The 12,901-nt window shown below is 48.4% G+C and overlaps 1 protein-coding gene across 1 annotated transcript; it reads left to right on the top strand.

Moving 5' to 3' along the window:
* Positions 1 to 247: 247 nt before the first annotated feature.
* Positions 248 to 12,615, top strand: BRETT_004671 (uncharacterized protein; the record flags this gene model as incomplete). The annotated part of the gene is made up of 2 exons (XM_041283164.1): positions 248 to 10,602; positions 10,635 to 12,615. 2 exons carry the CDS (start codon positions 248 to 250, stop codon positions 12,613 to 12,615), a joined length of 12,336 nt encoding a protein of 4,111 aa, XP_041136516.1.
* Between the last annotated feature and the right edge of the window lie 286 nt (positions 12,616 to 12,901).

Raw genomic sequence — 12,901 nt, 5'->3', positions numbered from 1 at the left:
TTAGAACAGGACAAAATAATATTGGCAGTAGTCCTTGATGTGCTCGATAGAAAATTTGGCAAAATTAAAGTCACGTGACTTTTCAATCTTCAAAAGAGTTCACGTTTCCGGTTTTCGATGAAAAAGTTTAAAGTTCGGGGTGCATGCTTTTTTTGTTACTAGTTGTTTACTGCACTTTTTACCTTGGTTTCACGTGAGATCAGTCTCAATTAACAAGAAAAGGGATAAAGCTTTACGTGTTATAATAATGACTATGGAGGCTGATCCATTGGACACATTTGTGACAAAAGTGAGTGCTGAGTCACTGGATTACCAGACTCGTCACTCGCTTTTTTCTGAATTAAGAGATACCCTGGAATCATTTCACGGATCCAGCGAGTACTCTAGGTTTTTAAGTAAGACTATTGACATTTTCTTTAAAGAACTTGATACGGTTCCTATTTCCTTTGTGTCCAATTCACCTGAACAAAAGCTACGTTACCTGATACTTGAGATATTACATAGGCTTCCACTCAATGAAACATTGGAGCCATACGCGGAAAGACTTCTTTTGAAACTATCCAAGATCATCAGAGAGGACAATGAGGAGAACGGAATTCTCTGTCTGAAACTGATAACATCATTGCACAAGGCATATAAAGCTAAGGTGGAAAATCATGTTCCAGACTTTGTTGACTTTTTGGAGGCCGTTTATAAGGAAATGCCCAAGGTTGTTGAGGAACAATTTGGTTCTCTGAAGAAGGGAACAGACCAGGCGGCGAAGAAAAATAAAACAAAAGAAGAAGCCAATTCTAAAGTTGGTGCTGCTTCTGAAGAAACAACTGAGAAACTCACTGTAAAGAAGGAGGAAGAGCAGATGGAAGCTAAAGCTGATAAGGAATCTGACAATAAGGCTTCCGAAGAGAAGACCGAAGACAAGGATAATAAGGTGAAGAAGGAGGAAGATGAAGTTTCTGGTGATGATGAAAAGCTGAAAGCAAAAACAGACACAGATGCTAAAGCAGATAACAGTACTGACGAAAATGTAGAAGAAAAGCACTCAAATGAGACAGAAAAGGAAGTGAAGAAGAAAACAGAAGAGGATGCTACACAAGATAATGCCTTGGAGAGTAAAAAGGAAGAAGATGGTGATATCACCATGAATGACACTGCAGAAGAGGAAAAAGAGGTAAAGAATAAAGACGAATCTGAAAAAGAGGAGGCTTCCGAATCAACTTCAGCACCTAAAGGTCTGTCAACGGATGTAATCATGACTTCAAGCACGGCATCGTCAACAACACATAACTCAGAAAATCTTCCAAATACCTTGTTTCCCGCTTTGAGATCATTCAAGATGGCTGCGGAGTGTCCAATCACACTCGTCTCTCTCTATTCTTCGTACAAAAGCACCATCGAGAGCAACATTCCGGAATTTGTTCCCTTGGTTATTGGCATGTTACGTTTACAGGCTGCAAAACAGAAGCAGGCTCACGAAGATGCTGCTAAAAAGGGCATATATTTAACACACGTTTCGTATGACATCAAGAACAGATCCACATACGGGGATTTTGTGCTTGCACAGGTGAAAGCAGCATCATTTTTGGCGTATGTTTTCATTCGGAGAAGTGCAGTGGAGGCAATGCAGCCTTTCCAGGATGAAATTCCTGATTTAATCATTCGTCTTCTCCAGGACTGCCCAAGTGAAATGTCCACTGCTAGAAGAGAATTGTTGCATGCCACTCGTCATATTCTCTCTACCGATTACAGAAAGTTGTTTCTCCCTAAAATCGACATGCTATTTGACGACAGAATTCTTATTGGAGATGGCCTTACGGCACATGAGACTTTGCGTCCACTCGCTTACTCCATAGTAGCGGATTTTATTCATGTTAATGCGGACCTGAATCCTAAACAGATATGGAAGAGTGTGGTAAAGTACTGCGGCTATCTTCAGGATACGACACTAGCTCCTACTGTGCACATAATGAGTGCCAAGCTTCTTCTTAACCTGCTAGGCAGGATACTCAAGTTGGAGAGTAAAGGAGATGCAAGGCAACTTTTCCTCATTATGGTGGACTCTTTTAGTAAACGATTTGCTTCTCTGAACCGGAGTTATGACAATGTGATGAAGGAGCATAAGAAATTTACAGAAAAGAAGGTTCTCAAGCTGACACATATCACATCGATGCAAAACGAAACGGCTGAAGTTACAAGCCACGAAACAAACTCTGCTAAGAGGAAGGCCGATGAAGAAAGCGCCAATGAGAAAGTCGTTACGAAAAAGGCCAAAACCGATGCGGATGATAATGAGAGTCAGATTCATGAGCAGGAGAGCAAATTAAAATCTGACGGTGGAACGTTAGATGAACTTCCAAAAGAGGAGGCTAAAGAAGATACAGAGACATCATTACCTATTATTGTTTCAACTCCACATTCTCAGGACCCACTTGATGGGGCAAGATATCTCTTCAGAACACTCATGACGTTTTTGAAGTCTATTTGTTACGGATTCAAGAGTTGTAATCCAGCCCCACCAAAAGGTTACGAGGCTCAGCAGTGGAAAGAGTGGGCCAGACTTACTTCGAATGAGGAGCTTGAAATTTTCAAGAGGCTATTTAGAGAATGCATTCTTGGCCTGAGATTTTTTCAGAGTTCGAAGAAAATAGTGATTACCAAGGCTATGAAGCAGTCTTTCGACATAACGGGACCAAATCTTCCAATAACTTCTTCCAAAGAGGAGAAAGATCTGATGGAGATCCTTGCTACAATATTCATATATCTAGAACCATCGTCATTCAATGAAATTGTGAAATGCGAAATGGAGAGAACGTTTGAAGCCACGCTAAAGAATCCTGCGCTTTTGCATATTCCCCAGTTTTTCTTGGCGAATGAAATCACAACATCAAACTACTCCGGAGTACTAATAGCATTCTCCATTTCTAAGTTACAGGAACTTGGAGAAACGGATATTGTCAAATCTAACATACTTATCAGACTGTTCAAGTTATGTTTCATGTCGGTGAATCTGTTCCCAGCTGCAAATGAGAGCGTTATTCTTCCACATCTTAACAACCTGATTTTGAAATGCCTGCACTTCTCAACTACTGCCAAAGAACCAATCGTTTACTTCTACTTGATACGCACACTATTCCGCAGTATTGGTGGTGGAAGGTTCGAGGCATTGTACAAGGAGATTCTTCCACTTTTACACGTGCTTCTTGAATCCTTAAACAAACTTATCGATTGTGCTAGAAGATCATCAGAGAGAGATATATACGTTGAACTTTGTCTGACGGTTCCAGTGAGACTTAGTGTTTTGGTCCCATACCTTGGATATCTAATGAGACCTTTAGTTTTTGCTTTGAACGGACCTCCTGATCTTGTATCTCAAGGTTTACGTACTCTGGAACTTTGTGTCGACAACCTCACTGCAGAATACTTCGATCCTATAATTGAGCCGGTTGTCGAAGAAGTGGCAAAGGCTTTATGGAAACACTTGAAACCACTTCCTTATTATCATCAGCACTCTCACACTACTCTGAGGATATTGGGTAAGCTCGGTGGACGAAACAGAGCCTTCATGAAGATTTTTGATGATTTGAAAGGTGAGACAGTCACCAACCAAGAATTGGAAGTTATGGTTCAATTCAATGGCTTGAAAGGTGAATCATCTATGCCTATTGCTGCCGCACTACCAACTGCTTTGAAAACTTTGAGAAGCGTGAGGTACAAACTGCATTACAGAGAAAGCGCTTTTAAGTACCTTCTTTCGTTGCTTAAACTACTGATTGGACCCTCTGATACGGAAATAATTTCTAGCGGGGTGTATGCCAAATATGTGCAGCAGATTACAGATTTTGTGAATAGCGATGCGAAAGAGCCTGTTGACCAAGCAAAGGTCCACTTGAAAGCAGACAAGCCGCATGATATAGCGAAACAGGAGAAGCAGGAAAAGCTATTGGTGAAGTTGATCGAGGCTGTGTTCTATGGAGCATCTATTGAAAGCTGTAAGGAGGAGGCAACAGCATTTATAGAGGGGTTGTGCCGGCATACCGTTTTGCTTTACTTGGGAAGATCGATGGTGGAATTCCACAAATACAATAGAGAGTTTTCTGTGGAAAACCACGAGGGTGACCGCCACTTGAACGAGAATTCTATGTTTGACGGTATTTCGTACGCCTTGAGCTTTTATAATGAGGATGTCAGGAAGCTTGGAGAAAGGGCCATTCACATTATCTACGACACGTGTGCGGACCTAGCCGGTTCGAAAAGAGATGCAATCAAGTTTTTACCGATTAGAAGAATGTGCTCCAACTTCATCCACAACTGTTATGCTGAGAAGTATTATGATAAGCTGGGCGGCTGCCTTGGATTGGAAGTGATGATTTGTGGATCCGCCAATGCCAAAGATAAGGATGCAGAAGGACTGGGAATTCCTCCTGCGTACTTTGCACTCAGGCAGCTTGAAATTACCAGAGCGATGTTTTTCGTTCTGCGTGACACTCCGGCGGAACTTCCTTCTGCTGTCTGCAGTGTTGCCAGACACGTTTTATTGACTCTTTTCCGCCAATGCAACGGAAATGGGGCTGTTCCTAAAGATGCAGTTTTCAAGCAACCATTCCAGGCTGTGGTGAGTCAGATCGTCTTTGATTTAAGCAATTCAAGTCCGGTTGTCCGGAAAACTGCACAACAGGCTCTTGGTGTTCTTTCAGAGGTTACAGGTGTTCCTATTGCAAACATGATATCTCCAAGCAAGGGAATACTGCTGGCACCTATATTTGGAAAGCCCCTTAGGGCACTTCCTTTCCATATGCAGATTGGAAACATCGATGCGATCTCCTTCTGCTTGGGATTAGAAGACACGTTCCTGGAATTTAACGATGAGTTGAACAGACTGCTATCGGAAGCTCTGGCACTCGTTGATGCTGAGGATGAATCACTTATTAGTGCACACAGAGTGACTGAGTACCGAACTGCGGAGCAATTAGTTACACTGAGAGTTGTTTGTATCAAGCTTCTATCTCTTGCATTGGCCAGGCCAGAGTTCCTAACGGGCAACCCACAGGCTCGGATTCACATTCTTTCTGTTTTCTTCAAGGCACTCTGCTCCAAGTCGACGAAAGTTATCGATGCTGCTCACGCTGGTCTGAAGAGTGTTCTCTCACGCAATTCGAAGCTGCCTAAGGAGCTTTTGCAAAGTGGACTACGCCCAATGCTAATGAATCTCTCCGATCATAAGAAGCTTACTGTTGAAGGACTAGAGGCACTTGCACGTCTGTTGGAGCTTCTTAACACATACTTCAAGGTTGAAATTGGACGGAAACTATTAGATCATCTGGTTGCTTGGGCTCAGCCACAGACTCTACGCCGTATAGCAGCCACCTCGGATCCAGATGGCCACGAAATTATCAAAATTATTGTTGCCATTTTGAAGATATTCCACCTTTTGCCTCCGCAGGCTTTCCAATTCATGAACGAGATACTGAACACACTCATCTACTTGGAAAGCACATTGAGACGGTATGGCGACTCCCCATTCAGAGCACCACTTACTCTATATGTGGAAAGATTCGCTAAGCAGGCAGTTGACTTCTTCCAGACAAGACTGGCTTCCCGGGCCTTTGGCTCAAGATATGCCTACTTTGTCTCTCTAAAGGAGTGTTCAAACTTGCGGAAGTTGACAGAGGAGAGGCTTGCATTATTTGTGAAGCTTGTCAAAGATGAGAAAAACGGCGAGTTGAAATGTGCTCGGTTTGCCAACCTCGTTGATTTGGTGGAGGGAATACAAAAAGGAGAACAAAATTCAACTGCTGAGGTTGAGGCTTCTGCATCTACCAAGAATTCAGGAATGCCTAACGTTTCTAGCGAGAATATTGCTGCTAATACTGGTGCCAAATCTATCATGAGCAACCCTTCACTGTTCAATTCTTTGCTCATGCTTCTTTCGGAGTGCAGGGTGTATGTCAAAATGGCTGCTCTGTCCTCACAGGTTCATATTCAAATTGATCAGGCGGGACTAAAACTACAAGATGTGTACATAAACTTCCTCAAGTCTGTTCATGCGGGTGAGGAGAATCCTGAATTTATTGCGCGCTTTGTGAATTATCTTTCGAGGAGTAAGGCTCCGATGAACTTCAGCTTGGAGCAGTTCCTAATTAGCGAGTCAAATGGAACAAACATCAAGGATAAAGAGGCATTAACCAAACTCCTATGCTTTGTGGTCACCAGCCTTTTAAGCGATAAGTATACCTTGGAGACCAGGCTATATCTCGTGAAACGCATGTTAATTCCAGCTATGAGTGTGTCGAACGCCAGACTTGACGCCGAAAAAATAATTTCCTGTCTCTACGAGAATATCTGGAAGAATGGCGTATTGATCGCCTCGGCACATGAAACTTGCATTGTCGATCAGTACAGGGTTGAACTTTTGCAATTGACAACTGTGCTTTTGGTTCACTTTACTTCAGTCGTGGGGTCTCAAAAGAAGGCAATAATCAAATTCTTTTGGAGCTTTATGGGTTTAGAGGATGCGATTGCCAAGCAAGCCACTTACACAGCAACTAGTTACTTCATATCGATATTTGATACACCTGCAAAAGTTGTGACACAGGTGTTTGTTGCTCTTTTGAAGGCAAATCAGGCCGACGTGAGGTATATGGTGAAGCAGGCCTTGGATAATCTTGCACCTGTTTTAAGCAAGAGAATCGGATCAACTACAGGCTGGATGAAGTGGCCAAGAAGAGTTCTTTCGGAGGATGGCTTCAACGTTACTCAGGTACTCAACGTTCACCGATTTATCGTTAACCACGGAGATCTCTTCTACAAATCACGTGATCAGTTCGTTCCCAACATCATTACGGCAATGGGTAAGTTGACAGTACTGAATAACAGCTCTGCGGAGAACCAGGAGCTGGCAATAGACATGGCGGAAATGATATTACACTGGGAGGAAAAGAGCAAGCAGGAAGGACCAGATGCTACCTCCTACCGGGTTCCGCTATTTCAGAGAGAGACGTGTATCACATTCCTCATCAGGTACGTGTGCATATGTCAGCAGAAGGCATCAGAAAACATCCTGGGCCAACGTGCGTTGAATGTGCTTCATGTTCTTTTATCTCCGGACTATTGGCCGGAGGTTACAGTGAAGCTGACGTTCTTTGAACGGTTCCTTATCACTGCAGACTTTAGTGCAAGCAACGTGTTGGGATACTGCCTCAATGCATTAGAGGTGCTGTACGTGGCATTGGAGTGGAAGACGTCCTCGTGGATCATGTCCAATTTGGCGTATCTCCAGAAACTACTGGAGAAATGCATCAAGTCAGACAACCACGATGTTCAGGAGTCGCTCCAGAAGGTGGTTGCACTTATTTTCAAGGCAATACGCGAGGAAGAGTTGGGCGTGAAGGAGGGTGAAGACGTTTCAGTAGAGAAGAATGCAACGGACACCAGTGCAAACATGCTTTCGGAGAAACTGGACGAGACGCCAAGAGAGGAAGAATCGTCAGACATGTCTTCACCTTTGAAAGATGAGAATGAGGAGGATCCGGCAGCTGCTGAAGCCCGAATCGGCACGGTTCCGGACGCGAAGGCGTTTGTAGGATTCGTGATAAAGGCGATTGCAGATGATTTGAACAGCATTAACTCGTTTGCAGCGGGTATAACGTTGGCCTGGACGGCATCTAGATACGATCCGGCTGCATTGGACCCTCTAATGGCACCATTAATGCGTGCTTTGAGCAAGTTAGTGAAGGACCATCTTACGCTGGGCACAGGCTCTGGCCTGGTCGCAGTTCAGGCAGCTGCAAGCAATGCAAAGAGTGAGGCAGCCGGGAACAAAAACGGTGCGGCAACTGCACCGGCAACATCGCCAACGAAGAATGATGCTGGATCGGGAAACACGCAACAGGCAGGCAGTAAGTCGGTAAATATAAACGATCGAAAAGCATCAGGGTCCCCAACAGGAGGAGCAGCCGGACTAGTGGTGACCAGGAGTAGAGCATCGTCGTACGAGGCGAAGATGACGACATCGTTGGTTCAGAAGGCGGTGAAGCTGGCTGCGATGAGAGTGAGCACGTTGGGAGACCAGAGGAGGATCTTCTTGTCGCTTTTGGTGCAGCTCATCGAGAGATCGCAGGCGGCAGAGGTGTTGAGGCTGATCATGAGCATTGTGCGTGACTGGGTGTTTGCGGACCGGGAAGAAGGCGGTGCGGGAGAAGAAGACAAGCATGAAACGAGGATGACGAGCAGCGAGAAGGCTAAGATTGATGGTGCACACAGTGCTCACAATAGTGCTCACAACAGAGATGAGACAGCACACATGGACTCGAAGCTGAGTGGGTACCCGACGGTGAAGGAGAAGGCGGGCCTCTTGATCAAGATGATGGCTTTTGAGCAAAAGGGGGACAACGAGCTAGTTGCGAGGTACTACAGCATGATCGCAGAGATCTTCGAGGACCCCAGACTGGCGTACGGGGAGCTCACGTACAGATTGGAGAGGCCGTTTCTATGTGGGACGAAGACGTCGTCGGTTGCAGCGAGGAGGAGGCTCATGAGGATTTTGGACAAGTCGTTGGACACGGATGCGATTTCGCGGTTGCTGTACGTGGTCCGGGACCAGGACTGGGAGTGTCTTGCGGACTATCCGTGGTTGAACCAGGGCTGCCAGATATTGCTTGGGGCGATCGATAAGGAGCGGCCGTTGGTGTTGAGTGGGCAGGAGAACAGGCAGGCTGCGTTGAGCGGGATCCGGGAGGGGTGGCCCGTTGAGAAAATGCAGCAGACGGTTGTCTCTGAGGTGGTGAGGCGGACCGTTGAGCTGGAGAGGCAGTTTGCAGAGGGCCAGTTGAGGCTAAGCACGGGCGAGGTGGTGCGTTGTGCGGAGGACTTGATGTACCAGAGCCCCGAGACCATACAGAGAGCGTGGTGCACGTGCTTCCGGATGATCTGCCACGGGATGAGCAGCCGGCAGAGGGGGGAGCTCACGCGATCGCTGGTGGCTTTGCTCTCGCGGGAGTACCACTCGCGGCAGAGAGACGCCCGGCCGAACGTGGTGGCGACGATTCTGGCCGGCTGTGGGGGCTGCGACCCGCCGCTGCAGCTCCCGGCCCACTTCGTGAAGTACCTGGCACAGAACTACTGTGCGTGGTACAGCGGGATCAGGCTGTTGGAGCAGGCGGCCGACCACCCAACGACGGACAATCCAACGATCAGTGCATCCAACAGCGACGCACTCTTGGAGCTGTACGCGTCGTTGCGTGAGGACGACGTGTTCTACGGGCTGTGGAGGAGAAGAGCCAAGTACCGGGAGACGAACGCTGCCCTCTCGTACGAGCAGCTGGGTGACTGGCCCAAGGCCCAGAAGCTGTACGAGTTGGCCCAGGTGAGGGCCCGGAGTGGGGCTCTCCCGTTCTCGCAGTCCGAGTACTCGCTCTGGGAGGACGGCTGGGTGCTGTGTGCCCAGAAGTTGCAGCAGTGGGACGTGCTCACAGAGCTCGCGAAGCACGAGGGGTTCACGGACCTGCTGTTGGAGTGTGGGTGGCGTGTTGCCGACTGGATGGCGGACCGCGAGCCGCTGGCTGCGAGCGTGCGGGCGGTCATGGACATTCCTACGCCACGGCGGGCGATGTTCCGGGCGTTTTTGTGCCTCCAGGGTTACGCGGAGGGCCGTGAAAGCGTGCAGGAGGTCACTCGGAGCTGTGATGAGGGCATCCAGGAGGCGTTGGCCCGGTGGCACTCGCTCCCGGCCCGCGTCACCGGCGGACACGTGGCCCTGCTACACCAGTTTCAGCAATACGTGGAGTTCGTCGAGGCCAGCCAGGTGTACCGCAGTCTCGCGGCGACCACCACGGACAACTTGGATGTGAAGTCGCAGGAGCTCAAGCGGGTGCTCCAGGCCTGGAGAGAGAGGCTCCCGAACACATGGGACGACATTTCCGTGTGGGACGACGTGGCCACGTGGAGGCAGCACGCGTTCAGCGTCATCAACAAGGTGTACATGCCGTTGGTGCAGTCCACGAGCCCGCCCGTGCACTCGTACGCGTTCCGGGGCTACCACGAGATCGCCTGGATCGTCAACCGGTTCGCCCACGTCTCGCGAAAGCACCACATGCCCGAGGTGTGCCTCAGGCAGCTCACCAAGATCTACACTCTCCCCAACATCGAGATCCAGGAGGCCTTCTTGAAGCTCCGCGAGCAGGCCAAGTGCCACTACGAGAACCCCAGGGAGCTCCGGACCGGCTTGGACGTCATCTCCAACACCAATCTGGTGTACTTTGCCGCCCAGCAGAAGGCCGAGTTCATCACCCTGAAGGGCATGTTCCTGGCCAAGCTTGCCGCGCCCGATGACGCCAACCAGGCCTTTGCCACTGCCGTCCAGCTCGACTTGAACTTGCCCAAGGCCTGGGCCCAGTGGGGGTTCTTCAATGACCAGAGGCAGCAGGCCACACACAACATCGCCTACGCCAGGCATGCCATCTCCTGCTACTTGCAGGCCGCCGGACTGTACAAGAACAATAAGGCCAGGAGGTTGCTCTGCCGCATTCTCGTCCTCCTTGCCATGGATGACGCCCAGGGCACCTTGGTTTCCACCTTCGAGTCCCACCAGGGCGACATGCCAATCTGGCAGTGGGTCACCTTCGTTCCCAGCTTTTGACCAGCCTCTCTCACCGCGAGGCCAGGGCTGCCAGACACGTTCTTGTCCGCATAGCCAAGTCATATCCACAGGCTTTGCACTTCCAGCTCCGCACCACCAAGGAGGACTATGCCTTGCTGGGACAGATGAGGGGTGCTGCCTCCGATTCAGATGGTGCAAAGGCTGATGGTTCCAAGGACAAAGGTTCCGAGAAAGCAGACACAGAGAAGAAGGCGGCAGAAGCAAAAACAGAAGCAAAAACATCAACAAAATCACCATCTGCACCACCTGCCGCTGCACCTGCTGCTGCAACTAAAGCACCTCCTACAGCTGCACCTACACCTGCTGCTACCAAAGCCTCGCCTTGGGCCATGATTGATGAAATTATGGCCATTCTCAAGACCGCGTATCCGTTGCTTGCCCTCTCTCTGGAATCACTGGTCGACCAGATCTCTCAACGCTTCAAATCGACCCACGACGGCGACGCTTACAGGCTCGTGGTCGCGCTTTACAACGATGCCGTCCAGTACTACAACCGTCTTCCGAACCCATCCCAGGATGCAAGGCTCCCGGCTGCAACCGAGGCCAACATCCTTCGCTTTGCCGACACAGTGCTACCAAAGCACATCAGAAAGGCCTTCGAGGAGGATATCATCTTGAGCAAGCCAAACCTCGAGACCTACATCTCGAAGCTCAACCGCTGGAAAAAGGCATTGGAGGAGAAGCTGGATCGTACCTGTGGTCCCGTCAATCTGGAGCGTGTCTGTCCGCATCTAAGTCAGTTCCACCACCAGAAATTCGAGGAGATCGAGGTCCCTGGCCAGTACTTGCTCAACAGGGATAACAACGCACACTTCGTGAAGATCGAGCGGTTCATGCCCGTTTTGGACCTGATTAGAGGCCCAACTGCGTGCTACAAGAGGCTCACAATAAGAGGACAGGATGGAAGTCTGCATCCGTTCGCTGTTCAGTTCCCAGCTGCACGCCATTGCAGACGTGAAGAGAGGATTTTCCAGATGTTCAGACTTCTCAATGACGAGTTGTCGCGGACTGTCGAGACCCGCCGTAGAAGTATTGACTTCACTCTCCCCTTGGCAGTGCCTCTATCGCCTCACATAAGGCTCATTTCGGATGATCCTTCCTACGTTGACATGTCCTACATATACGAGGACTACTGCCGGAGAAAGGGACAGAGTACCGAGGAGCCCTTGGCCTACACCATGGAGAAGATGCATGCCTCCTACGATCCAAAACTCCCTCGCCCTGATATACTCAGCGTGAAAACAGAGATATTGGCCGCAATACAGGCTCTGCTTGTTCCAAACTCAGTCATGAAGACGTACTTCTTGAGGCACTACCCTAAGTTTGAGGACTTTTGGATCTTCCGCAAGCAGTTCTCCTCTCAGTACGCCGCATTCATCTTTGTCACCTACATGCTCTGCATCAATTCGCGTCAGCCTTACAAGATCCACATCAACCAGAATTCTGGACGCGTGTGGACCTCAGAGATGCTTCCTTACAAGGTTGCCTGCGGAAGAACCCACACAAACGTGTTCTCCGGAAGTAAGACTCTTGATTTGGCTCAGCAAAGAGCCGCTCCTATCTTCTGTTCTCTCGAGTTGGTTCCTTTCAGGCTCACTCCAAATGTTCAGAAGCTTATTGGTGAGGTCAGAATGGAGGGAATCCTGTCAATGCACCTTATGGTCATTGCCAAGTGCCTCTCGAACCCCGCCTATAACATTAGCCACTTTTTGGACTTGTTCATTCGTGATGAGGCCATTGCCTGGTATACTCAAAGACGGAAAAGGTCCTCTTTACCTGACGAGCAACTACAAGAGATTGTCCGCGTTAATGTTGACTATATCATACGTCGTATTTCTCAGATGGCTCGTGTAGATGGCACCGGTCATGGTATCGCCTCTCAGTACATCCTCAACTTGATTGGCCATGCGGTCAATCCAAGAAATCTTGCCAGTACCGACACTCTTTGGATGGCATACTTCTAGTTATATCGTTGGTTGGAATTACTCCGCCCTATTTGTTTTGTTTATTTCTTAAATATTGTCGAGTAATCTAGTCGTTTATTACTTTTACACATACTGACTTCGTATTTACCTTGTAATTCGATATGTTGAACCTCTTCTAGTCTTTAGATAGTCTTGATAGAAGTTACCCTCATCCATAAACGTAGAGAGCGGCTCTTGAGTGCTACCAATTCTGTTAAAATACCGCTCCACTCTCTGTTTGGTGGTCCACCAGTTACTCGCAGCCGCTATAAAAGTCATTACAGAT

Source organism: Brettanomyces bruxellensis, chromosome 7, assembly GCF_011074885.1.
Source record: "Brettanomyces bruxellensis chromosome 7, complete sequence".
NCBI lineage: Eukaryota > Fungi > Ascomycota > Pichiomycetes > Pichiales > Pichiaceae > Brettanomyces > Brettanomyces bruxellensis.
This window is presented reverse-complemented; position numbering and strand designations above follow the sequence as displayed.